Source organism: Grus americana, chromosome 16 (genome assembly GCF_028858705.1).
Source record: "Grus americana isolate bGruAme1 chromosome 16, bGruAme1.mat, whole genome shotgun sequence".
Lineage (NCBI taxonomy): Eukaryota > Metazoa > Chordata > Aves > Gruiformes > Gruidae > Grus > Grus americana.
The window spans coordinates 5237689-5260277 of record NC_072867.1 but is presented as its reverse complement, the minus strand read 5'-3'; the positions used below and the strand labels follow the sequence as shown (position 1 = coordinate 5260277).

General features: G+C 40.9%; 1 protein-coding gene across 9 annotated transcripts in view; it reads left to right on the top strand.

The window, feature by feature from the left end:
* The window catches only part of CIT (citron rho-interacting serine/threonine kinase), a 73486-nt gene extending 52268 nt beyond the window's left edge, over positions 1-21218 (top strand). For 4 of the 9 annotated variants that reach the window (XM_054844658.1, XM_054844657.1, XM_054844665.1 and 1 more), the window contains 24 exons: positions 542-739; positions 1221-1414; positions 1924-2059; positions 2484-2588; positions 4019-4159; positions 4316-4423; positions 5105-5267; positions 5516-5680; positions 6869-7006; positions 7283-7463; positions 7673-7764; positions 8058-8162; positions 9033-9202; positions 10189-10269; positions 10477-10612; positions 11798-11937; positions 12806-12898; positions 15208-15316; positions 15442-15570; positions 16569-16649; positions 17276-17354; positions 17455-17637; positions 18431-18764; positions 19253-21218. In XM_054844658.1, coding sequence (XP_054700633.1) covers positions 542-739; positions 1221-1414; positions 1924-2059; positions 2484-2588; positions 4019-4159; positions 4316-4423; positions 5105-5267; positions 5516-5680; positions 6869-7006; positions 7283-7463; positions 7673-7764; positions 8058-8162; positions 9033-9202; positions 10189-10269; positions 10477-10612; positions 11798-11937; positions 12806-12898; positions 15208-15316; positions 15442-15570; positions 16569-16649; positions 17276-17354; positions 17455-17637; positions 18431-18764; positions 19253-19276 — 3285 coding nt within the window. In that variant the 3' untranslated portion in view covers positions 19277-21218. The remainder of the gene's footprint in view (positions 1-541; positions 740-1220; positions 1415-1923; positions 2060-2483; positions 2589-4018; positions 4160-4315; positions 4424-5104; positions 5268-5515; positions 5681-6868; positions 7007-7282; positions 7464-7672; positions 7765-8057; positions 8163-9032; positions 9203-10188; positions 10270-10476; positions 10613-11797; positions 11938-12805; positions 12899-15207; positions 15317-15441; positions 15571-16568; positions 16650-17275; positions 17355-17454; positions 17638-18430; positions 18765-19252) is intronic. The other 5 variants (XM_054844663.1, XM_054844662.1, XM_054844660.1 and 2 more) reach the window with 3 other exon arrangements.
* Positions 21219-22589: the final 1371 nt, after the last annotated feature.

Sequence of the window (22589 nt, the reverse complement as noted above, 5' to 3'; positions counted from 1 at the left end):
ACAGTGTTACGTATATTAATATAAACGATTGCTAGACAGATTCATCAGATTGTACTGCCTCCATTGCACCTCTTGGTCAGTTTTCTTCAATATCATGCTTCAGAAGCCTCTGTGAGAGGTATCAGCCTCATTTCACTTAAGGGGAGACTGAGGCAAAAAAAGGTAAAGTGCTTTGGCAGAGGCACAGTGTAAGTCAGCAGCAGATCTGAGAATACAACCAGAACTCCTGACTCCCAATCCAGTGCTTTAGATGTGACAGCTCTTTCTCAAATAATAAATTGCATTGCAGCATATTTATACTCTAAACAAACAAACAAAAAAAACCAACAGCCATTTTCTGTACGAAATATAACTATATTCCTAATTGAAGTACACTCCTGTGCATAAAATCTACCATTACAATATTACTTTTGTTAAAATTTGAAAAAAATTTAAAAGCCAGCTTATCTCCTTGCTTGGCAACAAATGGTTCTATGAGAGGAGAACACTTTTTCAAAAACTGTACTCACTGACATGTAATTTAATTTATTTTTCTTTCTAGGTGATTACAGATTTGGAAGAGCAGCTAAACCAGCTCAGTGAAGACAATGCAGAACTGAACAATCAGAATTTCTTCCTGTCCAAACAACTTGATGAGGCCTCAGGGGCCAATGATGAGGTAGTCCAGTTGCGAAGTGAAGTTGACCATCTCCGTCGGGAGATCACTGAGAGAGAAATGCAACTTACCAGTCAAAAACAAGTAAGGCTTTATAAATCTGGATCACAATCTCTTCGTGATAGCTAGCTGTCTGAAAGGCAAAAAATTCTTTTAAATCTGGAAACCTATAAGGAATGAATATGCTTCCAGGGGCAATGGCTTAAACCATTTCTCATTTAAGCCTTCTTTCCCAGAGCAGTTGAGTGAATGGAAATTTTTTATATTTCCCATTGTATTTTTATGCAATTTTATTTAGAAATTTTGCACTCTGAAGATATTGTAACTTAGAATTATTCATTTTAATTTTATGACCCTGAAAATTTCAAACTTTTCATAACGAGATAGAACTGACATTAACGGCAATCACAAGTGAATGTATGGAAGCCTTGAAATAAATGGGTTGTGATTTACCAGCTTATGTTTGCTGCCAATTTGCATGTACTGTAATTTAAATGGTAAGACTGAAGCTTAAAGTGCACGCTGGATGTGGGATGTGAGAATTGATAGGAGGATTTATTTTTAGACTATGGAGGCCTTGAAGACAACATGTACAATGCTGGAAGAGCAAGTAATGGACTTGGAGGCCCTGAATGATGAACTCTTGGAGAAAGAGCGTCAGTGGGAAGCATGGAGAAGTGTTCTAGGGGATGAGAAGTCCCAGTTTGAATGTCGAGTTAGAGAGTTGCAGAGGATGCTGGATACTGAGAAACAGAGCAGGTCTCTCCCCCCTCCTCCTCCTTTTATTAACTTTTATGAAAATTCGTTATAGAAGCTAGTACAAAAATTATATTTAGAATAGGATATGGGAGTTGGAACTAAATATAAATTCTCATGAGGTAGTTCTAAAAATGGTTTATTAGTTAATAGTCGTTCACCAGTGATATTGTTCCTTTTGTTTCTTTGCAAGTGAGCAATGCATGGGGAGTGGTATTTATCATTGTAACTTATAAAATGTCTTGATTTATTATCTTCTACTTTATTATGTAGAAAAATAGTCTTTGCTCCTGACTGTTCCTGTGGGGTCTTGAAATTTTCAGGCTCTAGTTCTAGCAGGGGCAGGAACAGGGTTATATAATATAAAAGTGTTGCAACAAACAGTCTGGCTTTATAAAGTAACATCTTGAATTTGAGGCAAACCCCTGAAAGAGTTATTGATGCCACTGCATGCTAGGAAGAGGTCAAGCTCAGAAAGGAGTTAGGTAACATTATTTTCCATTTTAATACAGAGTGAGAGCAGATCAGCGTATTACTGAATCTCGCCAGGTGGTAGAACTAGCTGTCAAAGAACACAAGGCAGAGATTCTAGCCCTCCAGCAAGCACTAAAGGAACAAAAACTCAAAGCTGAGAGCCTTTCTGATAAGGTAAGTAATTTTCAACCCTGAACTTTCATAATTAGATCAGATACTTTTCTAGAGATATTACTTGTAGAAATGTGGTCTTGAACAACTTTTCCAAGATGTTAGAGCAAATTAAAAAGACTGGAGGTCATAGAATAGAATTCTATCTTCAAGCCAAAGATCTTGAACTTTATTTTGAGAAAAACTAAAGCAGAAAGCAGCCTACAGTGCCTGGAGTGTATAGTGAAGTCCTTCGCTAACTTGATACCTGCATTTCAGTAATGGCATACCAAAATGTTGTTTGTTTGGTTTTCACCCTTAGAGTAAGTAAAGCATAATTGTATCATTTTTCTTTAGTGTGTGCTTGGTGAAGTTGGATTTTGAGATTGTGGAACACTATATTTATTAGTGTTCAATGTTATTCTGAGCATTTGTCCTACCTGCCTAGCTCAATGACCTGGAGAAGAAGCATGCTATGTTGGAGATGAATGCACGCAGTTTACAACAGAAACTTGAGACTGAAAGGGAGCTCAAGCAGAGGCTTCTGGAGGAGGTAACCTTGGAAATTCATGTTATAACTTCAGAAGAAGGTTCCACCTCTTGAGTGGGGGGAAGTTGTGTGATTAGCAATGTTACACATCCATCCTTCTTCTGCATAACTGGGGAGATGAATAACGTTGGAGGTTTTGTTTTTACTTAAAACTTTACAAACTGTGCAGCAATGTCCGGGAGAAGTAGACGTGAACTGCTCCTCAAGGGAAGGTGTGCTGGGAGCCAAGGGTGACAGCAAGCCAGGCAAGGACAGGGACCTTGCAGCCCATAGGCACAGTTCCACAGTACCCGAACAAGAAGAGCAGAGCAGGTTTGGTGAAGGTAACCAGGCTCAGCCAGTGGCCTGGTGATCATTGCAGAAGCCTGCAGTGATGAGGCACATCCTAGGTCAGGTCTGCAAGGCAAGGTCCGTGCCCAGGCATAGCGTTCTTACAACAAAGCTCTGACCAGACCAAGTGCAAGGACCATAGCTCAAAACCAGCTCTGGAGCCAGTGTGTTGGGGGTGCGTGGGTGGAGGCCACAGGTGAGCCTTCTCACAGCTTTTTCCATAATTTAGCTTGGGTCACAGAAGTCTGATCCAAGGTTACACACTCGCACCATATCAGCGAGACATTGAATGCAGGCAGCCAGACCTGGGCAGGGCAGGAAGAGGCTGCAGAGGAGGATTTCAGGGGAAGGGTGGTTACAGGCAGTTAGACAGGACAATTAGAGCCTTTTGGGGTACTTGGGGTACTGACAAGTTATCCCCGAGTTGAGAAACCTCAGTATGCATCACAGCGAGAGATTTCTGGCTCTTGCTTCATAACATATGAGCGTTAATGGTTTTAATACTCGAGGACTTTCTCATCAAGAAATTATAAAACTTGAAAGAATTAGGAGCAGTTTACCATGTGCCTATTTCTGTTGTTAGTTGGAGACAAAGATGTAAACAATTGGACATAATTTTTCTTATCTCATATGATTATAGAGGAAGGAGTTTATCCTGGTTTATAGGAAAGTTTTTTTTTTTTTTTATTACAAAGTACTGAGATGGCTTCTGGTGATTGTATAGAGAGCTTGAGAAAATAGCATTGAGAAATTCTTCATGTTTGTGCAGTCTTATTAACAACTGCAAGATTTTAAATGCTTAAGAAAGCAAATAACTTGAATATGCAGTTGAAAGAAATAGTGTTGCTACAAATTAACATAAATACACTACACAGAAATGCTTCTTTAGTCATAATGTGTTCTGAAAGGAAAGGAAGGAGGGAAGGAAAGGAAGGAAAACTTCTAGAATATTGTGATTTTTCCATCTTTTAAAGAATTGTCTGTTTACTTTTAAGTTCCGCAATGATGCTTATTTTACAAGGAGTGATAACATTTAATAGCTTTTATTTAAAAACAAGCAAACAACCAAACCAAAACACTGGCCCTTGTTTTCCTGTTAACAGCAGGCAAAGCTGCAGCAGCAAATGGATCTGCAGAAGAATCACATCTTCCGCCTAACTCAAGGTCTGCAAGAGGCTCTCGATCGAGCAGATCTTCTGAAGACTGAAAGAAGTGACCTGGAATATCAGCTGGAAAACATTCAGGTGAGGGTGAGGAAACACTGGGCAGGGCTCTCTACTCCCCGTGATCTACTTTTTCTGTGTGACACTTGTACTATATTTTTTTAGCTCTGTTCTGCTATTGAGTTATCTGTTTCTTCTATTAACCTGAAATTTCTTATATGTGTGTGTGGTTCACAGGTTCTCTATTCCCATGAAAAAGTGAAAATGGAAGGCACTATTTCTCAGCAAACCAAACTCATTGATTTCCTGCAGGCAAAGATGGACCAGCCAGCAAAAAAGAAAAAGGTGGGTAAAAATGTTTTGAGAGGCATGGAATTAAATGATGGTTTTGTGATTAGTTCTGTGCTGTATATTCATAATCTTTCTTTGTGTAACACAAATGTGTCCTCATTTAAGAGCATTCTGAGTCACTGAACGCAAACTATACTAGGCACAATGTGTTCTTTGTGGCTTTTCAGTATTTTGTTATGCCTACAATACTTAGGTTGCAATCCAATAGCTACATGTCAGTGAGGCTGTAGGAATACAGAATTTTAACCATGCTTTTTTTTAATGGTAAGTATGTATGTGTGTATGAACATATTGTGTATCTAGAGTGGTTGTGTTGTAGTTGCAGCACAGGATTGATAGTCAGACGATGTGACTTGTGTCGCATCTTTGTCATAAGCCGTTCTGTCATTTTTAATTAAGTAATTTAATTTTAACCACATATTTTGAGATCCTCTGTTTAGATGCTTTTGGAAACTCAAGGTGTGAGTACTAACAGGTAATGTATGTCCCTCTTTAAATTAATCCATATCTCAACATTTTCTCTCCAGTGCCAATATGAACTAAAAATCCATCCTTACACATATTAGAATTACCATTAGGCCCTCTGGCCGGACTGCCACTAGCTAGTTTCACTTTGCCTAGTTTAAGCCATCTCTTACTAGGAGTTAGGAGTTGTCTGTGTGTTTCTGTTGCTAGGGCCTGTTTAGTCGGCGGAAAGAGGACCCTTCTTTACCCACACAGGTTCCCCTGCAATACAATGAGCTGAAAGTGGCACTGGAGAAGGAGAAGGCTCGCTCTGCTGAGCTGGAGGAGGCTCTACAGAAAACACGCATTGAACTCAGATCTGCTCGTGAAGAAGGTAGGGGTTAACAGAAAAGGTGAATCTGGAAGGAGACACACGGTTTTGGTCTGAAAACGTGCCTTTAATTGTGTGCCTCTATAGCAGTAACATACTATTGTTTAATTCTTATCTACTGCTGTGAAGATGCAGTAAGGCTACACTGTTTTTCTGCAGGTTGTAACCACTGAATGGTTACACAGAACCACTGCTATGAAGCAATGTTACGTATTGGTTATGTTAATGAGTGGCATTTATCTCATCTATAGCTGCTCATCGGAAAATATCAGACCACCCTCATCCATCTACTCCAGCCACAGCCAGGCAGCAGATCATCATGTCTGCCATAGTCCGCTCACCAGAGCATCAGCCTACTCCGATCAGTTTGCTAGCTCCACCCTCCAGTCGCAGGAAGGAATCTTCCACACCAGAGGGTAGGTTCTTTGTTGAACTTTTCTGTTACTATTTTTCTGTCAACTATTTCAATGCTATCTCTCTTGTTTAAATTTCAAAACCAGATTTTTTTTCGGGATAGGAATAATAAATGATAAGTTTTGCTTTTGTTTTTGTTTTCGGTTTAAAATTCTCTAATGGCTTATATAATTTATTTCTGAAAACTTCAGCAATAAAGTAATTATTAGCATGGATTGTTTTAAGAGCATGATTTTTTCAAAGGATTATGTTTTCTGTACTGCTTTCTGCATTGATCAAAAGTATGTATTGCTTAGCAGTTAACATTTTTACTTATCTAAACTGCAGATTTGTTCTGCTGAGTAGAAGGTTTCTATCAAGACCTTTTGGTAAAGGGAAAAGACTTTGGTTAGGCATAAAAGAAAGATATCAAGTCAAAGATGACATTGATATCCTATTAACTAGAAAAAGGGGATACCTTTCCATTTGAGAATGGAGGGCAGAGGATCATCAGAAAAAATTAAAGGGTTGAGGGCTCTGCTCATTGTTCTTAGTTAACCAGTATTCCAGAGCGAGTGTTGAGCCCAGAGACTTGGAGTTAAAACCTTCAGCCTTTAGCTGGAGAAAGCCAGAATCCACAAACTGGTCCAGCCATGGACCAGGTCACAGGCAGGGAAGAGAATCATGTTCATCAGTAAAAGACCATGCCTTGAAGGATGGACTGTGTTCAGTATGGATCCACTAAGTGAATTTTAGGTACGCTTTAAGATATGCTGGCACTGATGTTTAGCATGAAGGCTGCATGAAGGCCTGCTGTGTATTCATGACAACAGTATAGGTGTTGAAGGGTTTGTTAGCTATACTCAAAGTTGAGAGATGAGTTTAGCACGTTGTAAGAAATGGAGCTGAGTGGAGACTTGAATTCTAGATGGTCTGATTGACATAATCTTGCTACACCAAACATTAGCCATTTCAATTCTACGGTCTGTTCTCAAGTGGCATATTCTGTGCATCTGTATAAGGTAATTTATTGAGGTGGTAATGTAGTTAAGATTTGCAGATTGCAAAGGAAAATGATGTCTGTGCTCAGCAGGGCTTTGATACAGATACGCAGTCATTTTTTATTACCTGGGCCTTCAAATGCAAAAACCTACTCTAATTTTTGTCCCTATCACAGTTTTCATCCTCATAATAAATTTTGTCCCTTCTAGAGTACAGCCGACGCCTGAAAGAGCGAATGCATCATAATATCCCACATCGTTTTAATGTGGGGCTAAATATGAGAGCAACAAAATGTGCGGTGTGTCTGGATACTGTGCACTTTGGACGGCAAGCATCTAAATGTCTTGGTAAGAGCAGAGCATGTGCATAAACAGAGCGTAACTGGACGGTAGAATGAAAAAGCATCAGCTGTCTAGAACAGATTTTCAGTGAAAGCTAAAGAAAGGACCAAGTATGAAGACTTTGAAACTAGTTGGTGCAAACATTCTACTAGAAAACACCTGATGGTTTAGAGTAGAAAGAGATTCTTGGAAAAGCTGGGGTTTGTGTGTTAGAAGTTGAGGCAGCTGTGTCATGATTTTTTTTTGTCATTTAACAGAAGTTTTTCTCCGTCCTTTTGTCAGAATGCCAGGTGATGTGTCACCCAAAATGCTCAACTTGCTTGCCAGCTACTTGTGGACTGCCAGCAGAATATGCCACGCACTTCTCTGAAGCATTCTGCCGGGATAAAATGAATTCTCCCGGTCTGCAGCTGAAGGAGCCAAGCAGCGGTCTACGTCTTGAAGGCTGGATGAAAGTGCCAAGGTATAAACATGAATCTTAGTGCTGTATCAGGTGCTGAAACATTTGGAACAGTTCCTTCTATTATCCTGGCTCCTACAATGTGATAATCAGTGCATGCACATTACAATGACTTATTACCACTGAAATGTGTCTTTCTAGGAGTTGCATGCTTGTTTTACTGAGAATCCAAGCAGAAAATACAACCTGGTTTTGTGCTTATTTATTTTCAGGAATAATAAACGTGGGCAACAGGGCTGGGACAGGAAGTATATTGTCCTGGAAGGAACGAAAGTGCTCATTTACGATGCAGAAGCAAGAGAAGGTAACTTAGCATTTCTAGGAAGAACGTTTATTTTAATCTTCAGATATTGTTTGGCGAGTTGAGAAGCTTAGATTGTTACTGTTTGCTGTGGCCATACTTAATTTAGCTAAATCTTCTGTATTAAGGCAACATTGTTGTTTTTCTAGACACTTAGCAGTTTTATGGGCTGTTATGTCAGAATAACCCAGCTGTGAAACATCCAGTCTGTATCCACTTCATTTTGCTACCACAATTATTTTCTTGCTACTGACTTGTTTCTTGTTTCTTAACCTGTCTCCCCGTTCTCCGTGCAGCTGGACAGAGGCCTCTGGAGGAATTTGAGCTCTGCCTTCCTGATGGTGATGTAACTGTACATGGAGCTGTAGGAGCAACTGAACTTACCAATACAGCAAAGACAGGTGAGAATCTTACGTAGATGAGGTCAAATGGATTTCATCTGGCTCGCCACCAGTTGGCATTCTGTTTGGCTGAACAGAATTTGCTCCCTTTAACTTTCATTCTGTAACTGTGTAATTTTGAGGTTACCTCTATTTGAATTAGGTGAATAGGTCAGTCATCTAGATTTAGTTACACATGGGCAGTTGCTTCTGTCATGGTAGTTCAACTGTGAATAATATAATCATCGACCCAACTGGAAGTAAATTTTAAGAGTTTTGTGACATACTTAAAAGCACTCGGTTTATTTAAATTTCTTCTTTCAATGCTATCAAGTGTGAAGTGTCATAATTCGTGCCACCATTGTGCTCTAACCAGAAAGTCATTAATTTAGAAATACTGTGGGATGTATACAGTCTCTTATTATGAAAAAATGTTGATGTTTTGATTTGTATGTATTGAATAGAACGGATGAAAAGATTATGTATGTCTTGACTTTGACATTAAAGGATACAAATTGTTAAAAACAAAGGTTTCCATAACCAATTTTTACAGATTTTTCTTGAACAGTACAGGGAAAACTTTAGTCAAGTGGCTGTTTTTGTACTTTTTTCACAATGGTATTTCTTTTTCTTTTGAATAAAAAAAGAAATTATTTTTATTTAGTAGAGACAGCATTGTATGTATGGATTGCATACATCCAGCTAATACTGAGCTTAAGTAGCTAGCCTGTGCAGGACCTGTAAAGGAGAAACCTATGTATAAATTGCCATGGTAACACATCATGAGAAATACAACTTCTCTCCAATGAGGCTGAAAGGTGTTGATTTTAAGTCCACTGACAATATTCCAAAAACTAATCTAAGTCTTATTCTATCTATATAACATCTCAGATGTGCCATATATCCTAAAATTGGAGTCTCATCCACACACCACTTGCTGGCCTGGTAGAACACTCTACCTGTTAGCACCCAGCTTCCCTGACAAACAGCGCTGGGTCACAGCACTGGAATCAATAGTGGCAGGTGGGAGAGTTTCCAGAGAAAAAGCTGAGGCTGATGCTGTGAGTATAAAAGTTTCATTTAATAATAAAATATTCTGGGAGGGAGCAGAGTTTTGAAAAATAATTTTTCGGTATTTGCCATACTGAGGTTTAACTGAAGGTAAGTTATTAACTTCTGCCTTATGATGTACAATATGAGTACCAGGAAATGAGTTCATTGTGCGAGTGATGCTTTATATTACAGTGCCCTTCTTTAGACTTGGGGAGTGTAGTAAGATCCCAAAATTATATGTCTGTAATTCCAGCAAGCAGAAGAGGAAGAACGAGCAGTTAGAACATGGTTAAAATCCAGTCTCATAATGTACTACGTGGAATTAGCAAACCTTGAAAGAAGGAAAGAAACAAGAAAAAGCTCCCTCCTCTCCCATTCTTACAGAGTCAGGGGTTTTTGTTTAATGGGGGGGAGGGGGGTGTGTGTGTGCGTTAGTTTAAGTTTTATTCCTGATAAGAATAAGAGGTTAACTGGAGTTGTTTTGGACAGCCTTTTTCATCATTGTTGCACTGATAACTCTCTATTTTCTGATAAAGGGAGATTTGATTCTATGGCATTGCATATTAGAGTGTTAGCTCTGGAGGCAGGGAATATCTGACGAGCAGGAAATCACCTCTTTTCTTGTGCTAGCATTCCTTTTGTCTCTGAGGAAAATACATGCTCCCACCAACATTTGGACTTGTCTTTAATCCTTCCCCTAGGAAAATGTGACTGCTCCATTGCAGGAGACTGGGGGAAAGGGAAAGAATAGGGGGAACAATAGGTTCTGTCTGAGTTTAGGCTAATTCGGATCACTTTGCCTGACTGTGTTTCAGGTAGATAAAAGTTTACTAATTCTTTTCTGGGCAGTATTCCTGCAATTTTTAGCTTTCTGAGATAAATCTGTGCCAAGCTTTTTGCCTGTCTGAAATAATGACCTTACATTGTTAAAATACTAATAGAGAAAGAGAGAAAGATTAACTCAACAAAAAAATATTTCTTTTTGTCATTGCAGAAATTGCTTGGGAACTCCCTGCTGAAGCTAGAGGGTGAAGACCGTTTGGATATAAATTGCACAATGCCCTTCAGTGACCAGGTAATGATAATGTTCCACTGGGCTTTCTGAGTATTGGATATTTCATTCATGGAAACGGTGGTATCTTAAGAGCAATATGTGTACTTATATACTTGTTTGTTGGCTTGTTCTTTCTCTTCAGGGGTAAACAGTATTGTCCAAGTTTGTTCATGGAGCATTCCTTGTTCTCCTCATGCTCTTTTTATTTTTTTCCTGTTGTCACTGTAGGTAGTGCTGGTGGGTGCAGAAGAAGGTCTCTATGCCCTGAATGTCCTGAAGAATTCCTTAACACACATCCCAGGAATGGGTGCTGTCTTCCAAATTCACCTCATCAAGGATCTGGAGAAGCTACTCATGATAGCAGGTAGGGAGCTATATGTTACCATTTGTCCTGCAATGTATGGCAATGCTTTGCACTGCTGGGAGTACTACGGTGCCGAGGGCCAGGCTTTCATTTAGATTCGTTACAGGATTTTTTTCTTCTTTTTTTAATGAGTATATTGTCAGGAATCAGTTACTGTGGTTAACACAGTATTGTCTGAGGTGTTCTTGTAAATGACTCAGTTTCCAAAGCTGAAGGAAGGAGGAACCAGAGACAAAACATTTCCAGCTTAGGGGCTGGTCATCATTTTAAGTTCAATTTAAAAAGTGTTGAGCTGATCAGTGGGCATCTCGCTGCTTAATCACCTTTCTGTTTAAGGTAGTTAACCATCTGAGGACCACGATGTGATCACTGTGGCCTAGGTCCAGCAACTCTTAAACTCTCTTGCTCTACAACACTAATCCATGTAACCAAATGGGGAGTTCTTTCATGGCTTAAGATTCCCTTATGAAAGGAACACCAGCTATAATCTCTCCATCTGTGGTTTTCCAGAGATAATCCTTCCTACACTGATGTAGGCATGCTGAACATTAGGGCGTATCTCCGTCTGAAAGCCCAAATTATCAAGTGTCTGTATGACATTTGTGGGGAATGAAAAACAAATTCTCTCTCTTGTTCTGTTTGTTCTGCATTTATCCCCAGGTAAAGACTTAAGCTGTCCATGCTTTATTTGTTTCAGGGTAGTAGAGAAAAAAACAACTGGAAAATCTCACACGAAATTAGGAGAAGGCTACGTTACTGTATTGCTAGCCTTCTGAGAGGGATTGGGCTTGGCCTATAATGCAATTTATTAGGGCACTTCTGGGAAATCCATTGCCAGCTCTGCTGTCACAGAGAGGCTAAAGCACCTTGTACTTTAAGAAGTTCTGCAGGGTAAAATAAAACTTCCTGGCTAATTTTGAATAGTGTCCTAATGAGGCCACTGTTACCATGATCTGCTAGATCTTAGCAACACTAATAACCCACGGAGAGAATGTGGTTGGGGTTTTTGTAAGTTTTCTCTTTCACTTTTAAAAAGAATAATATGGAATGAATTCTACATGGTACCTTGTGACTGTTACCACAGTAACAGCCTGTGATGACAAGCTGCTGCTTAGGCAACCGAACAGACTTTTGGAGAGAATAGGGAGTTTTCCCTTGACAAAATGTAACCGTTTTTGTTTCCAGGAGAAGAAAGGGCTCTGTGTCTTGTTGACGTAAAGAAAGTGAAGCAATCTCTAGCCCAGTCTCACCTCCCAGCCCAGCCCGATATCTCACCAAATGTCTTTGAGGCTGTCAAAGGATGTCACCTTTTTGCTGCTGGCAAGGTAAGATACAGCTCCCTCCTGCCCCCAGACCATCCTTTAGACTGCACTGAGTTTAATATTAATGAAATCAGCATCTTTATTTCACTGGCAACAAATCCAAGGTCTATATTCTTGTTTTAAATCTTTTTCTTCGAATAAGAAGAGTACAGAGGCTGAGCTGGAGACAGCATGGAGGATTGACTACTAACATGAATAAATTCAGTCAGGATGACATGATGGTATAGCCTAAACTGCTACACAGTAAGAAATACAGCACAGTGTAGTATCACTGCCTCCTCACAGTTGACTTCAATTTCGAGATGTACAATTAGTGAATTCCATCCACTGTTTGTTCTTGAATGTCATGTAACAGTTTCCAAGCCAGCAAATTTACTTAGGTGTTTGCATCACTTGATAACACTTGATGTTTATATTAATTCCCAGTTTTATTATAGAACATTTAGCCACAGCAAAAATTCTCATTAACAATTACTTCCACAGACTACTTTGATAACAAACTGAACATCATTCATTTCAAAGTGATGTTTAAGATAATAGTTTTGGGGGTTAAAATTTAGACCTAACCTATTTAAATTTCTTATCCCTTTTAATGAAACATTTTTCTGTGGAAAACCTTCAAAGTTTTTATTAACTTTTTTCAAGTATGAAAGAAATCATAGAAGCAGTTCAAATTCGTGTTCTCTTTTGAGATTTGAAGAGGCTTTTCATTATTTCACTAATTCACAATAACTACTCGATTAAAAACATACTTGCGTATCTCTGTAAAGTTCTTTTTGTGGCAAGAAGTACTCAGATCAGTTTGACACGCTCAGCGTTAGAACGTGCTCCGTATTACCGTCCTGAACTGTGCTTGTAATCTTCCTTACAGGTCGAGAATGGTCTTTGTATCTGTGCAGCCATGCCCAATAAAGTGGTGGTTCTGCGATACAACGAGAGCTTGAGCAAGTTCTGTATCAGAAAGGTAAGGTTAGCGATTCCCTTCAGTAGCTAAGGTGATTCACATGTTGCACTAAGACTTTGCTTTGGAGCAAATGCCTTAAACCTTTTCGCATGCATAAGAACATTTGTTTGCCAGCTAAAATGACAACAAATTGCACCATGCTCTGACTAAAGTTGGAGTAGGCAGCAATTTCCTTTAATAAGAGGTGGCATATTTGGAGAGATACAGAACAGATACAGATTTTTTTTTTTTTTTTTAAATTTTATTTTTGAGATACCGGACTCATACCTGCACTTATTTACCCAAAGAAGGCTTTCTTTTTAATTATCCAGCAGTGTTCCCTCACCTCTGTCATCTGTGGAGAAATCCATAACAAAAGGCTTCTCTCTTCTTTGCAGTTAAGGAAGCAATGGGTATCTGAATTTGTTTACTGTACCAGTGAAAATCAAAGGGTCTTTGGTATTACTCCATCACAGGATAGGCAGCTGTTTCCTGTACTTACCCCGATATAGGTGTACTTTCTCTTGGCCAGCAAACAAGGCACTAAGATGTGGATCTCACATGGGTGTGACACACCTCTGTAGGTAACCCTGTCTACCTGCAGCACCGGCACTGTATGGTACCGGTACGTGCGTTGCTTCTTTCTGCCGTGCATGGGTATGAAAAGCAGAACTCTGGCAGTTCTTCAGCCAGCCAATACAGGCAGATCATACTCCAAGCATCTAACCCACTATTCCTTTTGAAGACAACTCCAATGAATTGTCATGAATAAATTTTATATGCTCATAGACATCCAGAAAAAAACCCATAATATTAGGGATCTCTCCTCAGAACAGAGAGTTGACACACTGCCTGCCTTAAAATGGACTGGTACCCAGAAACTCATGTCCTTTCCAATTCACAGGTTAAGGGACGTTCAGGTCAAACTACATATCCCTGCCAGCTTCTGCAGGTTGTTTTGAAGGCACTGATTCAATTTACAGCGTGACTGAGGCTTTTATCCCCACTGAGTGCCACACTTGTGCTGCTGTAAGGAAGCAGAGTCAGCACAGTAATTCAGATGCTGGCCTCCTTGAAAGTAAAGACGTGTTTGATGGAGAAGATCTTGGCACAAACAATGTGGATGCCAGGAAACCTGTAACATCTACAAGCATTGTAGCTGATAGCAATTCTCGCTTACCAACAGAGCAGCAGCAGACAGGAAACACAAAGATGTACAGTCACCATCCTCTGCTCATGCTGCCATTCACCCCCACGGTGCCAAGTGCCTTGAAAGGGCTTACATGCAAAACATGCAAAGGCATGTTTCAGAAGGCAGGTTTCCTTACCTTCACTAATCCAGACAGCTGAATTTAGATCCTAACAAGATGGCAGCAAGCCCAGAATATGCTTTTCTGCCAACTAAATTTCCAGATAAACTAGGAATTATGCAAGGAATCTCATCCTCAGAAGATCTGGGGATCTCTGTGTTGTGTCAGGCTACTCTGCAGAGCTGTCCTAGTTGTTCAATCACAACGCAAATCTTGGTGGACAACGTATCTGTGTTACGTTGCACAAAGAAGGAAGATTCTGTATGTTTTGTCTTCCTGTTGCTTAAGGAGCCATCAAGCTAATTTTGTAAGTGTTAACAGCAGCAACGCTTTAGCGAGCTGATTCTCTCCATTGGGAGAATCACAGTGATGGATGGACATGCCTACTGACAAGAGTTTTGCTCCATGTGTTATAAGGAGTTTGGGACTTGACTGGGGTCAATCCTGCTGCAGTTGTCTTAGGATCTTCTGTCTGCCTTTGAGGCAACTGGTCTGATTCCTGGTGACTTCCAGGCTAGGAACTGATTGTTCTAGCACAGCTACTCTGGAGCTGGGGCAGTTTTGACTGATAAGACTTCCTAGTGACAAGTGTGTCATTCAACCTGGTCATCAGTCCTGGTCTTATGTCATCTCCAGAGATTGTTCGAACGACTGTTCGGAGCACTCAGCATGGCTGTGACTTACTGTAAGTAGGGAGCCACTCCTTGCTGCTCCAGGAAACTGAGCTACAAAGCAGGAGAAGATCTTCCAGAATAGTGTATTATTCCAAAAGGAAGAGGTTCTTATTAGGGTTAGCACCTGGAGTTGAGTTGATATGCAAGTCTCACTTCCAACACAACAAAGCTTTTTCTTCTAGCAAGAGTACATTTCCATATGCTTTTGAGAGGCTTTAGTGACTTTGAGGTTGCCAGCTCTCCCTTTTATAAAGATAAATGTGGCAATATATAATCTTCCAGAATAAGTAAAATCTGTAAACTGTTACAGGGAACTCATACCAGTCCATACTTTCCTCTTTTCCAGGAGATCGAAACCTCTGAGCCTTGCAGCTGCATCCATTTGACCACTTACAGCATCATCATTGGAACCAACAAGTTCTATGAAATTGAGATGAAGCAGTATACACTGGAGGGTAGGAGGCGTTTCCTGAGGAATGCACCAACTGGCCCCACAGATTCTTTTGGTGGGGCTTTTCTACAGCAGCTTAGGAAAAAAAGCTGGTGCTGATCAAGCTGGTTTTCTCCATTCTCTTTGCAGAATTTCTGGATAAAAATGACCACACTTTGGCCTCAGCTGTGTTTGCTGCTTCCACCAACAGTTTTCCAGTCAGTATCATCCAAGTGAACCCAACGGGGCAGAGGGAGGAGTATCTGCTGTGTTTCCATGGTAAGTGTTGGGTGGCTGTGCGGTTGTTGCACTGCACCTGCTCTCTGGTATGTGACCTGCCAGAAAGTACCCAAGTACTGTTGTGATGGAACATTGAAGGGACTTGACTTTCTAGTACCTGGTAACAAATATTTGTTGGAGACTGAATCTAAAAGCCCTGGAAGAGTTGTGGCTGGTAGTTTAAACAATCAGATGCACAGGGCATCAGCACTGAAAATAGCGCTTGCTGTGAGGGGCTTTTGGTCAGTTCGCTTCCGGCTTAAAAATTCTCTGTGCCTGTGGATCGGTTGCCACGCGTGGGTTTCTGTGCCTAAAAGGAAGGGACTGGACTCAGTGTTAAGTGCAAACAGGTGCTTGATTGTCCTGAGACTGTTCAGGGGTTTTCAAACGTTGGCATTCTTGTCTAGCTTTCATACAGACAGATGAGACTTTTTAATCTTCTTGTGATGAAATAAAAGAGGATGTTATTTTTTTCATATAGCTGCTTTCGTTGGCCCTCTAGGATAGAGGTTGCCCAGAGAGGTTGTAGATGTCCCCTTTCTGGAAGTGCTCAAGGCGAGGTTGGATGGGGCTTTTGGCAACCTGGTCTAGTGGAGGGTGTCCCCACCCATGGCAGGGGTTGGAACTAGATGGGCTTTAAGGTCCCTTCCAACCCAAACCACTCCATGATTCTGTGATTCTGTAGTGTCATGGTAATGCACAGAAAGTCTTCAAAAGCTCACCAGCAGTAATTTGGGGTGAGTTACGGTAGGACGTTGTAGATTAAATAATAACCTTAATTGGTATAGAGAGACTAGAATTGCAGTACTTTTTGGTACTGAAAGTACTCCTACATCTAGCCAATTCAGTGCCAATTAGAGTGATTCATGGTGCTCTAGGATTTGCAAGATCATAAGCACCCTGTCCTGTTAAAAAACCCAGGGTCGGTTGCCTTTGTCCCTTCACAAAGAAATGAATAAAACTCAGGCACACGCTCATGACATGACTTTTCTTGGCAGAGTTTGGTGTCTTTGTGGATTCCTATGGAAGACGCAGTAGGACAGATGACCTGAAATGGAATCGCTTGCCCTTAGCTTTTGGTAGGTGTTGAGGGACATTCACTTGGATTATGGAAATTCTTGAAGGCGGGAAGCATCTTTGTGGGACAGGTATTCTTCACTCAGTGCGTCCGTTTCCTCTTCCCTCTCCCCATTCTCCCAGAAACTATGGAGATTTTTGCCATTATTTAAAAGATCATTATAAGTCCAAATGGCAAGCCTTCTGAAGTATAACCAATTTGAGGAAAACTAAACCAAAGTTTTATTTCCTTAACATTCCTAGTATGACAGTGACTGAACTGGTTAGTGGACTTTTTAACGATGCTTGGAAGTTTCTGAAATAGTCAAGAATATATAATGTCAGTGTGGTTCCCTCAGGCCTTTCGCGCTACCTAGCGGGATTTTGTTCACTTAATAGTCTGGGTTTAATGCCTTTTTCATGATACTTTGGTTAGTAAAATTCTTGAGCTACAGATAGTTTCAAAGCAACAATTCTTTAACTTGACTGTTCCTATTTAGTAATAGCATCTATGTCTTACTACAGAAAATATATTCCCTTATTTTCCCAAGGGGGTGTGAGGCTCTGTTCTGCCCACTGATGCTTTTAGAAGTTTTTAATAGAGAATTTTATTTTGTGTTTTTTTCCTCCCTCTGTGATGCTCCTTCAGCCTACCGGGAGCCCTATCTGTTTGTGACCCACTTCAATTCCCTTGAAGTGATCGAGATTCAGGCACGAGCATCTCTAGGGTAAGTTGTTCTCTCTTCATGTGCTGCAAGAATATGTGTACTTCCTCGGAACAGGTACAGTGTTGTCATTGTAAAGACTTCTTCCTGCAATTTTATCCAGAACTCCTGCACGAGCCCACTTGGAGATACCAAATCCGCGGTATCTAGGGCCTGCAATTTCATCTGGAGCTATCTACTTGGCCTCCTCCTACCAAGACAAATTAAGGGTGATTTGCTGTAAGGGCAATCTAGTGAAGGAGACCAACAACGAGCAGCACCACAGAGGATCATCTGCCACACGCAGGTATGATGAAGTCTGTGTATTATGGTCCTTGTGCACCTCATAAGCAAACTTTGGGCTTTTTCCCCCCAAATGTTGGATGCCCTTGTTCCATTCTTAGAGATAGAGGCTGGTGTTAGCCAATTATTGTAGTGCTGGAATAGAACGAGGCGTAGAGTCGCTGATGTTTTAAAATCCAGAAGGCAAAGAAACATTAACACTGTGGAAATATGTGGGTAATCTCCACAAATGGTCCCTGATCCTCAGCTAGTTTACTTTTGTGTTACAACTGTAACTTCAAAGCTTGGTGAGCTTAGATGCTATTGATATGACACTAAACATCGTCTGACTGTAACAATCTGTAATGCAAGAGCTCCCTCTTCTTAAATAACAAGTGTGCCTCAGGGAGGCAGCACTGGGAAAGCGTGATATGAGCCTGTTCTGTTCCGCAGAACAGCGATACTTCAGACAAGTGAATGAATATCTGGGGCTGATAGTGCTGCTGTGCACTGGAAACTGAGGCTGATAGTTCATCCGAACCTGGCATATATCAAATTTTAGTGTACTCTTATACAGAAAAGTATACTGCTTAAGTAGTTTTGTGGCCTGAACATAGATATGATTTACACTAGCAATTCATTAAGGCACTTTACTAGCATTGCTAGTGTAATGAATACTCAGCTATCACAATATCTTTGCACTTTTCATCTTGGCTTCAGGAGGTCTGATGCTTTTTCACCTAAACACTGCTGGGTGTTTGGGGAAAGTTACATTTTTTTGCTAAAAGAAAATGTAACGTGAGGTTTTTGTCGCTCAGCTGTTCGCGTCCATTATTTTTGAATGACAGTAGCCCTAACAAGAGAGGTCCGCCCACATACAACGAGCACATAACCAAGCGGGTAGCATCAAGTCCAGGACCACCAGAAGGTCCAAGCCACCCTCGAGAACCAAGCACACCACACCGGTACCGCGAGGGAAGGACAGAGCTGCGGAGGGACAAGTCACCTGGGCGACCACTGGAGCGGGAGAAATCTCCAGGCCGGCTTCTGAGCACCCGCAGAGAAAGGTCCCCTGGAAGACTGTTCGAAGAGAGCAGCCGAGGACGAATGCCTGTGAGTGGTGCCAGAACTCCTCTTGCTCAAGTCAATAAGGTAAGTCAGGAGACTGGACAACAGGTCTGTTCTCGGGAGAAGGCGCGGCCTGCAGAAGGGTGATGGTACTGTAATGTACAAGGGCAAATCAAATCTCACCCCACCTCAGTGTCTATTAAACCAGAGCAGAGAGTGGTGTAACTCACTGGCCCTGTGAACATCTTCCCTTGGGCTAGTTCTGTAACTGGAAAAGCAGCTTGACTCTGGAACAGGGTGAAGTCTTCCAGATCTGAGAGCAAAGGTGCATTTACCAAAAGAAATCAAGTTATTGGGACCTGAAGGGGGACAATGTCTGGAGAAACAGACATTGTGTTCAGAGCAATGCTTGATAGTCAGTGGTTTAAGAATTATGCCACCTGGAAGCAAGCGGGCACAGAGCACCCGCTCAGCGGTAGCACAAGTAGTGAGGTGATGTACTGCTGCTGGCATCTATGCATATGTGAGAAAAATATGTGCAACTTGTAACTGTCATTTTATTTCCCTGCCAGGTCTGGGACCAGTCTTCAGTGTAAGTCTCAGCTAGACAAAGTTACTCATCTTGACCTGCAGGAAAAAAAAGGAAATATACTGAGTATATGCACTCCATATGTCTGCTGCCCAGTTACCAAAACAGCATTCCCGGGCCAAAGCTAGCTCCGCACTGGGAGACATGACGCTTTTGAAGATCGTTGGCATCTCAGTTAATTTCTCTGCACTTTCCTGCACTCCTGTTTTTGCACTTTGTACTACTGTTAATCTTTCAAGCAGTTCATGAACTTTTTGTATTCACTTTAGTCCCTAGTAGTTCATCAAGGAAATTAAAAGGGACTAGAGTCCCACCCCAGGTCTTTAATGTGGTTAGCACCCCTTACCAGATAACTGATCCTAGTTCTGAGACATGCTGGGAATGCCTGATGGCCTGGAAACAGAAGGGCCAAGGTGGGTGAGTCTTTCAGTAGAAGGTGTGATTGGATCTTCTCTACAGAACACAAGAAAAATTACTTCTGATTAGTCTGTTCACCTGCCACTTCTGAAAGTTATTTTGTTCTCACTAAAATTGCTCTAGAGCAGCTCTGATGGGGAGGGAAGAACCCTGCTTTAAACGCTCCCACATGCCCGGCCCTGAGACAAAGTGCATTACCTATAAGCTACTGGGGTGTAAGACTTTATCCAGGTCTTCTGCATGACAGTTCACTGCATGCTGCTGCACCATCACTGGCTGCTCTCTCCTTTTAGGTTGCTTTGCTGAGTAGTGTATTGTACCTCACTTGTAAATTAACTGAAACCTTTAGATTACGCTGCAAAATAACCGTTAATTACTCTGGAAATTTGGCAACAAAGAGTTAACGAGCCTTATTCTATGACAAGAATTACAGTCACACTTGTGTTCTCCCCTCAGAAATGACATCTAGTCCTGACATTCTGAGGTTCCCCAGAGAGAAGAGCAGCCTAGGGCTGGCTCCCCCTGTGACCTGTAACTTGTCATGCAATAAGAACCAAATGTCACGGCACAAGAGGATACTCACAATGAACAGCTTTAGCGGTTACTGAACATATCTTCGCCTTTGCTTCTGCGTATTTAACCTCGAGCCATTTATTGCTTTCTATTCTCTTTTGCTGTGAACATGAAACAGAGAGCAAATGATTTTCAAAGCAGGTTTCGACCATTCGATCTGCAATAGCAACATTCTAAGTGAACAACCATGTTCTTTACAACTGGAAAGAGCAAAACTGCATCCAATCTTCCCTTGGCCACACTCTTAAACTTCTGCTAGTCCCTTGCAAGCCTGTGCTAACCTGTTCTAGAAACCCATAACAATTCAAATGCCTTGTCAGTGTCCTTCAGCGAGTTCCATGAATATTGTATTCCGTTCTCTTGTCTGTTGGGTTATTTTTGGATCAGATGCTTTGGCAGGAAACTTGCTGAAAGTTTTTGTCACCTGGTCTGAATATTTTGAAAGGTCACTGAGATCAGACTTTAAATCTTTGCATCTCATGGAAGATCTTCAAGACCTCAGAAATGGGCTTGTTGAGTCCTGAAAGTGTATATCTTGTGTCTTGTTCGTGAAATGCTTCCTGCTATAGAAATAGCTCAAACGACTGTACATATTTACAAGAAACTTTATATTCGTAACAAAAGGGAATTGAATTGGTTTCTACTTTTTTATTGTAAACTGTGCGTTTTTCAACGCTAGCTTTTTGTTTTAATGGTGGTTGTGGACAGCCATCTTCAGACACTGGAGGGGCCTCAGCTTAGTCCTCCTTGCTCCCATGAAGAAATATTGTAACATTAAATTGCAATTGAAGCTTGTTAGCATAAATGAGGTTTTAGGTCTCTAAAAGTACAGGATTTTTCTTCATTACCTTTTTATTATTGACAAGGGAGGGAACCAGAGGGACAGTTCAACGCTCCACCTGGAAAGTATTGAACTTTGTTGTTGAACAATAACCAAATAAAACAAATAACTATCTTGACTGGCATGGTGAAATGAACGCTTCCTTCTACGTAGAGTAACACTGAGCCATCCTACCATTGCAACCCAGTGTTAGAGGCTGTGTAATCTATAGGTGTCAAAGCTTACCAAAGAGCTAACCTTGACAATATTTAGCATTTTAATAGTCATTATTCCCTGAACAAGTAGCATAAGTGGCTTCACAAAAACAAAGCATGTTCATATGAACTAAAAACAGGTGCATTTGTCCAAATACTTTACTATAGCAGCAGTCAGCTGCACCCACCTACAGCTAAGTTCTGCCCTCACTTACCCAGCTAGGGATAGGGGTAGAAGACAGACACCTGTGAGTATCTGGGACAACAATCTCGCCCTGGTAAATGACCCACACTTCTTGAGCTGGAAAAAAACCATCTTAATTAACAACAGTGTGATCTAAGGACAGGTTTGGGATTTATCCCAGCAGTGTACTGGTAGCAAAGCAGACGGAGATAGCTACTCATTCCACCGCTGTAGTATGCTGGTGCTGTACGGCCTAATAGCTGAAACTTTAAAAAAAAAAACCAAACAACATTCACAAATCAAGTCAGATTGAGTACAACCTGCAGAGTTACTGTACATCTTAACTTACACCTGCTGGGAAAACTTGCTAGATCAGACTTAAATGTAAATACATCTATTTTTAACTGAACCAGTTTTTACAGGGTCTGAAGTATTCTTTCACAGGAAGAGGTTTTTAATATTCACACTGCTGCCTACAGTAACTTAATTTGTCCTCCTACTGTTCAGTGTTTTTGGGTTTGTGCACATACCCGCCCCCTTACCCCCAATAAAGGGCTTGTTGGAGGCTGTGTGGGCGGGTTACTAATAGCTCCGCTTACATTTTGGTCTACATGACATTCTTCATGAAAATGCTCTACATAAAAACCAAGCTGCTCGATTTATCTATTGTGCCTACTATCTGATGTATATGATGAAATGCTAACTTGTTAAATGTTCCTTTATTTCTATTTTACTGTGCACAAAGAATACTTATTTAAAGCTCATTGTTGCAGTCCTATGATGCATGATCAGAATTGTAACAAAACTAAAATAATCCAGAAACTGGTGGAGTAAAAAAAAATTATTTACTGAGCCTTTTGATTATCAAGAACCCTGCACAAATCCACTGTCAGCTTGACCACCACACGCTGTGCTGAAATTCAGGGGGTCGGGGAGGGCAGGGAGCTCTTGTTGTTTCTGCCGTAGACACAGAATGTAACGGCTTACTCAAGAGACCCAAAAATGACTGTGACAAAAGTCTCTGCATCTACCTTAAAAAAAAATGTGCTCTCCTAGCAACAGCCAAGAATAAACATAACAGCACAGACTGTGAGATGTGGGTGGGGAATGT